Source organism: Tripterygium wilfordii, chromosome 12 (assembly GCF_013401445.1).
Source record: "Tripterygium wilfordii isolate XIE 37 chromosome 12, ASM1340144v1, whole genome shotgun sequence".
NCBI classification, from domain to species: Eukaryota; Viridiplantae; Streptophyta; class Magnoliopsida; order Celastrales; family Celastraceae; genus Tripterygium; species Tripterygium wilfordii.
Window position 1 is genome coordinate 9,952,563 of NC_052243.1, and position 15,662 is coordinate 9,968,224.

Sequence of the window (15,662 nt, forward strand, 5' to 3'; positions counted from 1 at the left end):
AAAACTATAAATGGTATCACGTATAGGCCAAAATGGAGAAAACTAGCTATCATGTAATTTCATACAGTTCCTTATGAATACAAGAGCAAACATTAGGATTCACATATACAATACATATATTGCCACAGATTTATTTACTGATTCCAGAAAGTTGTTATGTCAAAATGAGAGGCTTGAACCCATCATGGAACCAACAAATAAATCTGTCGATTAAAGTCGCATACGTGCCACCACCAGCATCATATGATACAACATTTGCCAATTTGGAATATGTGGGTTGGATCACAAAAGCCGCCAGACATTTCTACCTGATCACACAAAAAGAGACTTGACGATCTGCAAAAAAGTGAACTTCCTTTGATCCTAGAGCAACCAGCTGAATTTCGCCGACTAGGAGAAATAACAGAAAATGTGGCAGCTTCAGCTAGGATCTAGACTGCACAAGACAGGGATTTTATTTTCATCCTTGGGAAGCTTTTGCTTTGGCACATATTTCTTCATAAATGGTCGAGCCAACCAAAAACACTGTCCTGGGAATCGAAATTCAGGTCCTGGAGAACATAAAGGAAGAAATTTAGATCACGCAGACTTACATTACTAGGCTTACAAAGAGAACAGGAAATCGGGTAAGAAATGAAGCTTACAGAAAGCTGGAAATCTGGTGGAGTATCAAGTTCAAGATTCTCGAGATCAAAAAATCCAGCTGATGTATTGTTAATTCCTGTCTCCGCATTAGAATTACAACTGAAGCCTGAGTATGAGACATGGTTCAGCCCAGGATTATTTAAATGAGAAGTAGAGTCCAAAATCTCCTTGCATAACCAAGAATCCTCAATGCCATTCAAATAATCTGTTTGTACAGCCTGAGATTCGCCTGCCAAGCATGGTGGATAATCCATGTCATTCTCAAGCCCAGCTAAAGGTGGAGGGACATGAGAAGCTCCTATTGAAGAATCTCCTTCCTAACTCATAGAAAGAAACTACATCAAGGATCAAATACAACAAACCATCATTAGAAAAAATTTCCAAAAGCCACTTCTGTTTCCATATCAAGTGAAATAACATTTTTTCTTTTATATTATCATCGACAAGACCACCAGTCTTTTAAGTTTGTTTATGTTATAAGCCCTTAGGCCTCATATAACTAAAAATGGTTAATTTATGATGCGGTTGGAAATCACTCTAATAGTGGACTAATCTGCCAAGTCACTACTAATTTGCAGATTACACATTCACAGAGTTATTTCTGAGTAATTCCATTCATTGGAATGCCATGTATTTTGATGATAGAGAAATTACCTACTCCTCATAGTAGTCGCGATGCTACGTTGTTATTGAACCAGGACGGTCTTTATGTAAGAATATATTAGTGCTAATTCATTCCAGCACAACGACCTAATGTGTGGTAATTATTTACATCCAACTATCTACCATACATTCCAGTGGCAATAAACGCAGAAGGCTAACAACCCCAGTGTGACATGCTCCCACGGTGATGGAGGGATCCAGAAAAGACAGATGTACATCCTTCTCTCCGCATAGCGGATAGGCTGGTTTCCTAGTTTACCAGATGCTAGTGTCAGTGAAGCAACTCTATCACTGCTCCAAGGTTGGCAGTGCTAAAGAAATTATTTAAGACATTATTTCCACCATATAGCAGGTTACATTAAATAATGGAGACATTAATCACTTACTAGCATATCCTACAAATAGCTACTTCTTGACACGGATGGCATACTAATAACATTGTCTAGGCCTTTCTACCAAAAGGGTTAGGGTTGGGTTGGGTACATGAATCTATAAAAGAAATCAATTGGAAGCTACTTTATATTCTTTTTCGACATCCATTTCATGATGTACTAACATACAATATAAATGACTACATACCTGGAAAGCGGATAGGGGTGTGTTATCATCAACTATATTTTCATGAATCCCAGGTCGTGGTGGATTGGGAGGATTTGGGTTGGGAGTCCCTGGAATTGTTTGCACTGCCAAACTATCATGAATTTCAATAACTGGGCTGCCATCATTGTTATCACTCAGCTTTGGCTGTTGATGGAAAATTTTAGAAACCACATATTCACCCTCTCTTTCATCCCCTTCAGGACCCAAATGGTACTGATGCACCACCCAGTTGGACTTATCTGGCTTGGACATCTTCGCACCTTTATGGAGAACCATGATTTTTTTCCATCCCTTTTGAACTCCATTTTCCATGACCGGTTTGGTTTTTCCAGTCTTGTGCCAACGAACATGCTCTTCATTCGAACTACATTCACTTTGGACTCTGCGGCGCTTCCGTTGACCAGTAGTGTAAGCATTAAATGTTCTGTGAAAAAAATAAACACTGGTTCCATCTTTCTTAGCACCTGAAGTAAATTTGGGCAAAATAGTTTATTTCAGTTGTAAATTAAAAAAGTTTTATCAAATCAATCTATTAGTTTTCTATATTTGGGCAAAATGAGCAGCAAAATAGTTTATTTCAATTGTAAATTAAAAAAGTTTTATCGAATCAATCTATTAGTTTTCTATACCTCAGGATGTTTAGGAGTTGAAGAAAGATAGATGAGTTCTAATACAAGCCGAAAGAAGTTCCTGATGTCCAACTCACCAGAACAAACATTGTAATCATGCCTATGGTTCCGAACTGAAGGCAACTAAACATTATATAATTAACTTAGAAGCCTTGTGCAAAATCAAAGTTTTTCTTTTTGCTCAAGACAGATAAAGGAGGACAACTAAGTAGCCTTAACTTGTATTGAATAACTAAGCAATCCCAAAGAGACCAGAAAAACCCCACCCATTCCACTTTAGATAGTCATCTTATTGAGTGGCGTATGGAAAAACCGCAGTCAAACTCTGGAAGATGTTTATCTTGGTTTACAGTATGGGTTCATGGAAACCAAATGAAAATGGGTTTTAAAGTTGCTCACCAGGAAGGTTTTTTGGATGAGTGTAACAAATTCCTTTGTCCCCCTCAAGTGTCAGGATAAACTCATCAATAAGATTGTGTGGTTTTATGATTCCCACACCACATTTTGCTGCTAAATGTTCCAAGAGCTCTATATCAGAAGGATTAAACTTTACACCAGCAGGCAGGCCTGGCCATTCGTGAAAAACCTGCAGAGAAGCCCACAACAAAATCACTTAGAAGCACGGAAAATACAAAGGACCGCTCATATCAAAGAAACAAGGCCACGCTAAAATATAAGGACAAAATTGCAGAATTCAGTAATGGCTGCGCTGAATGTACTGGGACATCCGTTGGGATAATTTATAATATGTAGAAAAGACATATAAACATAAACAAATTTGCAGTGACTTTGATCTCTGCCTTGATGATAACATTCCAGTGTCTTTCAAAGATAAATACAACTACCAAAGTAATTATAAAAAATAAGAAAACCGCTTCAAAAATGTAAAAGAAAGAGAAATGCCCACACAAACATTAAAAGTGCTGCTTACGTCACTATTATCTATATGATACCGGCAATTTGGACATTCACGAGTTGCCCCACAGGCATGGATTTCATGAGCTGAGAGCGGAGCAGTATTTTTAACTTTCTTTGCAATTGTTCTGTCATCAATAAGCCAAGTCCTGCAAAAATGGTATCTTCAGATTTAGCAATGGCAATAATCTATCTTCAGATTTAGAACTCTTATACATAAAGAAAAAAAACAGGTGAAGCACCAATAGGCAATAATCTATCTTCAGATTTAGCAATGGCAGTGTTCAAAGAATGGATGACGAACCGACATGAATAAGTAATGGTCTATGCAACCAGCATATCATTTGATAAAGATGCGAAAATAATTCTTGTTGACAAGAGCGATGCAAACTAATTTCAACAAAAAGCTACCAACATGCGATAAATTTGAGAGAGGTATGTGATTGCAAAGGCATCAACCAATATTGTGAGCTTTAGTCTGGTAAATGTAGCAGATGTTCTTATTCAAATAATTACTTCAAAAATGACCAGACAATTCTAGAAGTGTCCCGACATAGCAAAGCCCAAACATACTAGATTATTAGGATATTTTTTAAAGATTAATATGTTCTTTTTTTTAAACTGGCCGACATTCATTGTATCAGAATAGATGACGAACTCTTATACATAAAGAAAAAAAACAGGTGAAGCACCAATAGGCAATAATCTATCTTCAGATTTAGCAATGGCAGTGTTCAAAGAATGGATGACGAACCGACATGAATAAGTAATGGTCTATGCAACCAGCATATCATTTGATAAAGATGCGAAAATAATTCTTGTTGACAAGAGCGATGCAAACTAATTTCAACAAAAAGCTACCAACATGCGATAAATTTGAGAGAGGTATGTGATTGCAAAGGCATCAACCAATATTGTGAGCTTTAGTCTGGTAAATGTAGCAGATGTTCTTATTCAAATAATTACTTCAAAAATGACCAGACAATTCTAGAAGTGTCCCGACATAGCAAAGCCCAAACATACTAGATTATTAGGATATTTTTTAAAGATTAATATGTTCTTTTTTTTAAACTGGCCGACATTCATTGTATCAGAATTCAGAAATTATGTCCAGATATGAAAATCCATTGTACACTATGAGATGATAATTGATATTATGAAATTAAGGCATCACCAATAGTGCAAGCAAACAATAACTGAACATTGCTCTCATTACAAGGAAAGGCCATTAACAGCCCCATCATGCAACTTAATCAAAACATTTATTGGATTCCCATCCAATCATTCTTCTTCTAAAAAAAAGGGAAAAGAAAAGAGGAATCATACTGCAATGTAAACTCACACTACATGCGTCAATAACATTGATATAAATAAAAACATAATATAACGTCAAATGTTTTCTAAGTATGGATATTAAACCACTAAGAAAATCCAATTTAGTTTCAAGAGAAGAAAATTAAATTTCAACTTTTTTTTCATAGCAAAAATCCATTATCTGCTGCATTAAAATTTCAGCTATGCTTACTCGCATTAACCACATTCACCCTAATATAAGGACGACACCAACTCCCACTACAGTACTGGTTGGCCAAAAAACAATATTTGCTTCTTCTCCATAGTTCAAACAGTCATTATGTTAATTCCCCCATTGCACTTACTTCTTGTGATTGCTCAAAGGACTGATAAAATTAGTATTAGTTCAATCCTCTCAGTGTAATCCACTAATGGAGAAATAACGGGTTCTCATCCAAAAAAACCCCACATTGTCAATTTCACACTCATGAAAAGGAAATATTTTGACAGAGGAGTCCCCGACATAAGCCCAGATCCTTATTGACTCATCAGATAAACATATATACAAAAATACCTCATCAAGTACAAACCCAAAGCCCGGAATGAGCTGTACATCTTATAGCCATGGTTTCCTTATATGGGTAACTCCAAAAAATTAAAATTTTAACATGGGTTTCAGAACTTCCATAGGAGGCGAAAAAAATTAACTTTTTTTTTCCAAAAATGCAGGAAAAAAATGGAATTGCAACGAAGAAATAGAGCATCCGAATTTCCAACATCAAACTAAGAAATTTACGTCGAAGAATAAGAAGAAGAAAGAGCAAAAATGGGTTTAATCGTACTGATGGAAATCAAAAGAATACATATACAAATATGAAAATTTAAAATTTACAAAAAAAAAAAAAACCCAAACGGCAGAAACAGTCGAATTTGTGTTTATTTGATCGCTTAATCAATCTTAAAATTTAGGGGCTTACCGAGTCATGTCTTTGAAGAAAGACGCGCCAGAGGCCGAAGAAAGAAGACGAAGAGGGAGGAGGGTCTTATGGAAACCCCTTTCTCAAGTGGGTTAAGTAACTCGAATGGATGTGTAGTCTCTGTGTGAGCGGGAAAACATTGCTTTGGCTCGAACACTGAACCTGAACCTGAGCTTCGGGTCAAGCGTCTACAAAAGCGAGGCTGTTGAGGTGGCCCAGCATTGACCGAACCTAGCAGGTTCGGACACAAGCCTGGGTCTTTGTCGGGGAAAAGCTGCCATTGGTATAAGTGCAAACGAGTACAATATTAATATATAGGATAATGTTAGAAACCCTCAAAATTTCATCCCAAAAACCTCTCAAATCTATGTGACATTAAAATAATCATTGATTAAAAACACACATATAGGATAGGGTGGCTCTAACACTTCAGATTAAATGAGAGTTTTTTAGGGATTATTTTTTGAAGATCTCAAGCATTATTCTAATACATATTGGGAAGAATTAGCCGTTTATTGGTAGGGACAATACAATGACCTTAGTTTTCTTGCTCTCCAAGCTTCAATTTGGAGAGAAAAAAAAGTGAAAACCCCCTTTTGCCCTTGTGAGCACAATGAAGCTTGTGATTTTTTTATTGATTTTTTTTTTTTGCTGAAATAATTCAATAAGAGAAGAGAAGATCTGTTGCAATTGCTGATACACACACCAGTATTACTGTTGTTTTTTTTTTATTGTCTTTTTATTAGTACTTTACTAGATATTAAAAAATAAAAAAATTAGTAGTGTTACATACGCGGTGCGCGAGAAGAGATTGGTCATCATTACATACGGCCAAGGATCTTTTAGTAGATTGACTAAGTACTGTTCACAAAATGCTGACTGAGCCACATAGTGGGTTAGTTTGGTAAAACATTTGCAAAATAGTAGATATTCTAGCAGAAATGGTGGTAGCAGAAACGTTAGACAATTTTAATAGCAGATATGCTGCTTGAATGCTGGGTAGGTGTTTGGTTGAACTTTTACTATTAACATTTGTATTGTGTAGCATATTGGATAAATTACGTGCAGTGATATTAGACATTTTAATTGTATACCTGTATACAGACATAAATTTTATAAAATCAATAAATGTATTTAAATTAATTGAAGAAAATAATAAATTATAAAATAATTAATAAATTACCAAGTTAATTAAATTTAATTAATACATTATTTGGAAAGGGTATACATTATTTGGTAAGTTATTTAAATTTTATTAGGTCATCCAGGGGTATATTTGGTAAATCAACAATATACTGGGGGCAAGATTGGAAAAAGCTGGGTAAAAATTGTAAAATTGTTCTTTGATGGAGCATTTCACAAAGTAGTATAAATGCTGTAAAAAATTGTCTCGAAATATGTGTCGTAAATTGTTGTTTGGTTGACATGAAGCATTTATACTAGCAAGTAGTATAAATGCTCCAAAAAAGGCTGATCCAAACGGGCCCAGTGTAATATTACTGTAGATATATATAAACAGAAAAAAATGTCATCAAGTTGTAGTATAGTGGTGAGTATTCCCGCCTATCACGTGGGTGCGATCCTCGGCAACGGCAACGGCGTGTAATTCTTGTTCCTTTTTTCTGTGTCGCCTAGTGGGCCTAAAAATTTTAAAATATATTGGCTTTTAGGGAATGGCCCATTACATCTAGTGGCATTCAATTCATTTGGGCCTAAATTTTCAAAATATACTGGCTTTTAGGGAGGCCCATTACATCCGGTGGCTTTCAATTCATTTTGGAATGGGCCATGGGCCTTTATTTTTTTTTGCATTTTCAGTGTTAAGACTTTAATTATAAGAGATACCTTAATTTAGGGTTTTGTTTTTTTTTTTGTTTAGATGAGAAAATTAAAGACAGTACTTGTAAATGTACTTGGATTATCTCATTCTCTCCAAATAAATATTTTGGCATGAATCACATGTATTCTTTCCTCAGTCCGAACATGTCTTGAAGCAACTGAAACCAAACTTCATGGACGAATTAAGAAAAGCCTTTGGATGGTCCTCATTCAGCTACAATTTTGTACTATGGCAACCCAAACTCCATATCACTTGAGGAACATTTCAGTTAGCTATCTTCATTAATGTAATTGTAAGCAGTAACAAAAGTTGATAGCGCAATTTGATACTAAGTAAGCTTCCTATGCCTGAACTATATATATATACAATTGTATATTCAGAAAAATTAGTAACATTGTTTAAAGCAAAAGAAGAGATCTCTTTTGTTGAAAATCCACATTCTCATTCATAACAATTATATTGTTCACTTTGGGTTGTTCAGTTCCCGTAAATATATCGGGTCCGCACGACTTTGAAGATGGCTAAGGAAAAGGCTTAGTTGATATGTTAGGAGTGGGTTCGTGTTATAAAGAAACAATTGTCCCACATCTTTTCTGATGTGGGACTTTCTAACATCTTTGCATGTTCCATCTCTGTGTTTGTGGTTTCCGCTGAATCATCTCTTACTGGCATCACAGAAGTTGTATTGGGTGATTTTGGTGGCAATACAGAGTTCTCGAGGAGAATACTCAAGCAGGAATTACAAGGGATATAACACTAATGAGATATTGTTAAACACTAATGAGATATTCATTTCAAGAGATATAACAGTTCTTGAAAATGAATTTCCATTTAAAAAATGAATAAATACAACTTTAAAAAAATACATGAGATCTTGTTAACTTACTAGACGGTAGAAGAGCTATAGGGTATAAATGAGTGTACAAATTTAAGTATAATTCCGATGGTTTTATAGAAAGATATAAGGTTAGAGTAGTTGCCCAATGTTTTAGCCAAACTGAAGGATTTTTTTATTATAAAGAGACATTTGCACCAGTGATAAAAATTATCACAGTTAGAAATATTTCAAAATTAAAGATTTAGGAATTCTCAAATATTTTCTAAGTCTTAAAATCAATAAAACTCAAAATGGTTTAATTATAGGACAAAGAAAATATGTCACTGATTTATTACAGGACACTAATTTCTTCAATGCTAAGTCTAATACTTCATCTACAGATTTGTATATTAAGCTTTTAGCTCATACAGAAAAAATTCTAGATGATCCATTACAATATAGACGTTTAATAGGTAGGTTGATGTACTTGACTTTACAAGACCAAACATCACTTTTACGATGAACAATTTATGCCAATTTATGAAAAATTCTACAGATGTTCATATGCATACAATTCACAGAGTACTAAGATACTTAAGAGCAAGGTTGTCAAAATCATGATCTTACAAATTTTTATAAAGTTTTAAAAAATAAATATAAAATAAAACAATAATAATGTTTATAGTTTTATATAAGCATTTGAACTCTAATATTCATTGAAAAAATGTATTCTCATCATATACTTCACATTTATCAATCCAAAAATCAGACAAGAGAACTCACACTACATCACAACCATGTGAAATACCTTCCATGGTGGCTGCAATAACTTTTACCTAAATGTTCAAAGCCTAGCAGAGAAAGAGTGCATATCTCCGTGTGCATGAGACACAAAGACAATTAAGAGGCAATTTGGACTTCTATTAAGTCGTTTCCATTACAATCAAAATAGTAGCAAAAATCAATAAAGAGACTAAGAGAGACACTCACATGATGTTGCAAAAAATCAAGTGTTTCTAGTCCAAATTAGTGAATCACAGAAGAATAAGTTGAAGTTATTAATCGGTCAGTTAGGAAAAACGATGGGAATTGCCTTGAACTATCGCGATTCGCAAGTTAACTGGAGAACAAAGAGGACGTGATGGTTATCACGATTTGTCCTATGCTAGGTCACTCAGGAACAAAAAATGACTGGAGAGTGTACAACAGAGAGTGAACAAGAGAAAATTGTAAATTGTAATTGTATAATTGATGGGTTTTATTCAATTTTCCCATAGCCATTCCATAAGCCTATAAGGCCATAACTATAGTCTATAAGTCTAAACGCTCATTTGTTAAATTAACCCATTGTTTATTTGTCCATTTACATTGCTGTTACAGTGATAAGTAAGCCCACTTAACTAAAATCATCAAAATCGGTGAAATCGTTAAAGTCGATAAAATTGGAAATTAAAATCTTGAGATTACACTAGATTTGTGATAACGATATGATCTGGTTAATTAGCATCCATCTTCGCTCTATTACTTATAGTATCATGATCTTGAAAAGCATCCATAACACTAGAAAATCTGGCATATTCAACAATAACCATTCTCCTATCTTTCAAATTTGAGTAATATCTTTTTTAGGCACTTGTTTCTTTCTACCACTATCTCCAAACCTTGTGGGGAGGAAAACGTTTAAGATCTTCATTAAGCCACTCTAAATTGTAGTACCAAAAAATTTGAAACAAAAAAAAAATACTTGTAAACATATGTATAAACAATATGTTCAATCTAAACTCAAATATAAAAAAAATGGTTTGTTATCATGGATTCAAAAAATGTGCCAAGCAATGAAGATGTGTCGTACTATTGGCCCAACAACTCACTAATATCAAGTGCATCACAAAATAAAATGTAAACTGCTCATCTTCTTTCTTCCTCTCATGCCTATAAATTGTAACCTTCACTTTCTCAATTATTGAGTCCCACATATCATAGATTAAGTCAAGACAAGGGGTATCTGTGTCAGCAACTCTAAGCATTTCATATATAGGCTTCGTGAAAGAGGTCATGTATTTAATCTAATGACATTCATTATACATAACTGCATTTTCTTCAATGTTCTTCGCAAAGCATATATTTTTCAATGTAAGACTCAAAGTATGAACAAAACAAGGGGTCCAAAAAATATGTGTATATTGGGCATCAATTAGAAGTTCAACAGACTTACAAACATCAGCATTATCAGTAATTATCTGCACCCCTTTGAAGGCCTCAACTCTTGAATGACATCTTTCACAATGAAATATTTGTACTTATATTCAGCTTCACAATTTACACCATTTAAGAACATTGGATCATTTTCTGTCACCGCCATAGAGTTGATAATTGGCCTCCTTTGAGCATCAGTCCACCCATTAGGTAACCCTTTCTCACTCCATGTGTTTTTAATTGAAAGCAACAATCTCTCAACATTTGCCCTTTCTTTTTGAAGTAAAGTGGTTCTCAACTTGTTGTAGCCTGGAAGTTTATATCTATTGTAGTACCCAGTTTTCATCCGGCCAAAAAATACAAAAATATATAATATAAAAAATATATATATAAAAACAAACAAAACAAAAAAAAACAAAAAGAGGGTAAAGTAGCCGAAAGTGAGGGGTAAAAGAAAAAGGTAGTGGAAAGAAGGAAAAAAGAAAGGTTTTGGTGGGAAAGGAAGAAGAAAAAGGAGGCAGTAGGATCGGGTGTGAAAGGAAGAAAAAGAGGGCACAAATTGGGGAAAGAAAAAGAATAAGAAGAGAGGAGGCCAAAAAAAAAGAAGGAGAATTAGAGCCAAAATCAAGGGAGAGTGGGGGAGAAAACCTTTCGTCATTCAAGGAGAACTTTGATTCTAAGAAAATGAGGACTTTCTATTGTTATAAGAAGGTAATATCTCATATACACTTTGGTTCTCTGGATTCCTCTTCCTAGCTGGAGCAACAAGAAGAGGAGAAGGTAATTTCAAGTTCTTCTGTAATATTCTTGCTTTGGTTCTTTGCTTGTATTTTTGAGTTTCACTTTGGTTCTATCACCATGAAATATGCTTGATTTCAATATATGAATCTCTGTCTGAAATTAATTGATGTTGGCTTATTCTCTATGTTTTAATATATCTGGTTCGGGTATGTTTGATATACAGTGGTTTCTCCATTCCTTTTAGACACATATATGTGTGTATATATATATATATATGTATATATGGGTTTGTTGGTATCCATATGTTTATAGGTATATATATGGTGTGTACGTATATATATATATATAGCGTGTGTATATATATGTGTGCCTGTGTGTGTGCATATATATATGGTATACGTGTATATGTATCTATAATGTGTGTGTGCTTGTATATATATGGGTATGTGGACTTAATTTGATTTGAGATTTGAGCACCATTTTAACCCCCCTTCTTGTTTGATCTTTGAATGTGGACCGGGTTCGACTTTACTTGGGCTGGACTTGACTTCATTTGGGGCCGGAGAGTCCATTGAGAGATGGGACTGGGCTTGAGTAATGGACCGGGCTGTGGTCATATTTGTATTTGTATTTTTTTTTTTTATATTTTTATCTTGTAAATATTTTTATCTTGTCTTTATTTGTATGTCTTTGTAAAGGCAAATATGTAATAGGGTAGTGAAAATAATGGAAAGTAGTGAAGAGTAGTGTAGTTTAGTTTCATTTATTTAAATTGATTAGTATGCATGTTAGGGGTTATTAGTTTAGGGTACATGTTTAGAATGTATATTAGAGTTGTATGCATAGATCATTTTCCGCAAATCCGTCAATTCAACAACCGCGTCTTTACCAAATTTTCACATAAACAAATTAATGAATACTACATTAAAGTCGATTAGGAGGAGGACTTGATGACATTCAGCTCCTGCCTAGACTTTAACTGTGTTATCCTTATTTAAACAAAATGTAAATGGTAATTTAATTTATTAGATACCTAAATTAAAGTTCATTAGGAGGAGGACTTGATGACATTCAGCTCCTGCCTAGGCTTTAATTATGTTATCTTTTCAAATTAAAGTGTCATTTGTACTTCTAAACATAATGATAAATTAATTTACTAGATACCTAGATTAAAGTTCATTAGGAGGAGGACTTGATGACATTCAGCTCCTGCCTAGACTTTAATTATGTTATCTCTTCAAATTAATGTATCATTTGTACTCGAAAATATAATGGTAACTAAATTGAAGTTAATTAGGAGGAGGACTTGATGACATTCAGCTCCTGCCTAGGCTTTAATTATGTTATCTTTTCAAATCTAAATATCATTTATATAGGACAAACAACTTTTCAAGAAAAAGCACATAGATCAATCTAGGTAACCTTTTAGGGAGTTGTGGGGTGCCTAACACCTTCCCCACACTCAATAGACCCCCATACCCATTTTCTGGTTTGCAGACCATTTTTTTAGTGTCCAATTGCACTTAAATCAATTGGTGGCGACTCTAAATCATTTTTCATCATTTCATCGCCGGTCCGCGTCGTGACCCCGGTTGCGACAACTGGCGACTCTGCTGGGGACATTGGTTTTTATACCAAAGGGGTCGAGCCTGTATGATTGACTTTTGTGCTTTTCTTATATAGTTTTTGTTAGTTCTTATTTGTGTTTGTATATTTGAGGAATTTGACAAATTTGTTCAATGTTGTAGATATCTTCATCAGATATGGGCCTTGTGAGATTTAAATATTAGGGATATTGGTTTGTATGCCCCCGCACACACATTCACTTATCAGTTCACACACATAACCCTATACCCGGGTTACTTAGTGATTAGTGAAGGTTGACCTACCACTTTCATGGGATTCACTTCCCTGTATGGGTGGAGGAAGACACCTTCCTGGATTGACGTCCTCTTATAACATTAAGGGATGGGCTTTTGTGATCCAATGGAGCAAAAGCCACCTGATCCAGAGACCTCACGATTAGTTAGCTGAACCACCCATATGCACCATAGATAAACCGTAGTCATGGTTCTAAACCTCCAGACATTTTTAGACGGATTACCCATCTTAGGAACAAAGGGGGCATTCCTATCCCTAACTATTTATTTCACATGCTTATACTATGTTATATTCCTGTACATTTATATATCATGTACATTTATCACTTATTTATGTACTCATCTGTACTTGATGCATCAGTTAGATTACACTTGTATATACACATTTAGTAAACCACACATATTCATATCCATACATATCCACATAGACGTGCACACTTGTCATTAGTTCATAGATGTTCATATATACTTATACATTTGTTAATTATCCATACATGTCCATATATACTTGCATGAGTGTCAATTACCCATACATGTTCATACACATCTTATACTTAGCCTTTTAATACTCTCATACATTCACTAGACACATTCTTTGCATTTTGATAAACTAATAAGTTAATAGTCATGCATGAGAAACAGATAGAAGAAACATAAAAAATGGGAAAAAAAAAAGCAAAAAAATTCACTCATATCATCGCCACCCTTATTACACAAGATTACAGTTGTGAATTGCTAAAACAATGAAAAATGAGCAGCAAAATACTGGGGCAGTTTTTGAGGAAATTGACTCTTAATTTTCTTGTTGATCGAGTTGGAATGGATCATTCTTTGTCTGATTCTGAGGAGGTTCATGTTTTGGCTATCGATGACAACCTTGTTGATAGAACGGTCATTGAAAGATTGCTCAAGATTACTTCCTGTAAAGTGACTGCGGTGGATAGTGGAATAATAGTACTTCAGTTTCTGGGATTACACGAGGAGAATAATTGCTCTGTTGGGTTTGATAGTTGGAAGGTGGATCTGATCATCACCAACTACTGTATGCCTAGAATGACAAGATACGAATTGCTGAAGAAAATCAAGGGATCGTCTGCATGGAGAGAGATTCTAGTGGTAATCATGTCATCTGAGAACATAGTGACTTGAATCGACAGATGCTTAGAGAAGGAGCAAAGGATTTTATTGTAAAGCCAGTGAAGTTGTCAGATGTGAAGCGCTTGAAAGGTTACATGACCAGAGACGGAAACCAAGAAAGATACATCAACAAACAAAAGAAAGCTTCCGGGGACTTGTGATCTATGTTCATCATCACCGTCACCGTCATCCTCCACTCTTAGCTCTCCGCCACTACCACCATCACCATCGGAGCCGTGTTCTCTAACACTGTTGGAATCTCTTACCAGATGGCTTAAAAGATCCTGCCTCACCATGCAAATATCAGTAATTTCCCGGGGAGGGTGACAGTTTTGTTTTTTTTATCATCTAGTCGAAAGAGGAAGAAAAAAAGTCATCCTCGAGCGGGGAAATGAACAGTGAAAGGTGACAATAATGGGATGGATGATGTGACAGGCGTCTCAGGTTTCTTCATATCTACAGTGCACGTCTCTTTATGGTCTTGATTCATTTTAATCATTTCTGGCAAAAGTGTTCTCTTTCTTTAACAGAAATCAGAAACTATGCCAAGAAGACCACGCACCATCTTACCAAATTCCCAGTCCAGGCTTGCGTTGTTCAACGAAGCTGAAATTATTCCGGAGTGTAGAATTGATGAAACGGTACAGCGAGAAGCAATCAACGAATGGGCGATGCGCTACTTGAGAGAGCATTCCTTGCTGTTTTTAGTAGATCCAGATCCAGAACATGACTTACTGGTGTGTCCTCAGATCGTTCGCTCCTTCTATCACACTCTAATCGAGCTACCACGAAGTGAGTGGACTAGGAATCAACTGGTTTATCAGGTCATTCTAGCTGGTGTAAAAGTTCAATTCACAACAGCAGATCTGTGTTGCTGCTTGGGATATCCACCAGTAGATGATAAGCCCACTGGATCTCGACAACCGATCTGTGCGTCAAAACAGAAAATTGTTAATGATATGTGTGGAGGAAAAAAGAATAGGCACAGCAACGCTACACGCCGTGCTTACTTGCCTTCGAAGATGTGGTTGCTGGATGATGCTGTCAGGGAAAATCTGTGCCCTATTGGTCATGAGCAAGAACGACGAGGAAAATTCTTGTCAGTCTTATACTCTATGTATAAAGGGTAGTGGTTTGATATTGGGAAGATCTATCTGGCCACGATCTTCAAAGCCAAGGAGTTTGTTGAGAAGAAGCCAACAAAGGCGGGGAAGTTATTTTTCCCACGGCTTATCACAAGGTTGCTTTTGTTCAAAAGCATTCGACCTCCTCGGCCTCAAGCATCTTTGGGATATCAGGTCACCATGCTAGAAAGAAGGACATGGCGTC

At 35.4% G+C, this 15,662-nt stretch overlaps 1 protein-coding gene and 1 pseudogene across 1 annotated transcript; one reads left to right on the forward strand and one right to left on the reverse strand.

The window, feature by feature from the left end:
- Positions 1–5,860, reverse strand: LOC120010406 (SUPPRESSOR OF GAMMA RESPONSE 1-like). The gene is made up of 6 exons (XM_038861196.1): positions 5,723–5,860; positions 3,469–3,601; positions 2,937–3,123; positions 1,888–2,372; positions 645–962; positions 1–551 (listed from the first exon to the last, which is right to left on the reverse strand). Exons 1-6 carry the CDS (start codon positions 5,728–5,730, stop codon positions 498–500), a joined length of 1,185 nt encoding a protein of 394 aa, XP_038717124.1. The 5' UTR covers positions 5,731–5,860; the 3' UTR covers positions 1–497.
- On the forward strand, positions 5,729–14,660 carry LOC120010545 (annotated as a pseudogene).
- The last annotated feature ends 1,002 nt before the right edge of the window (positions 14,661–15,662 follow it).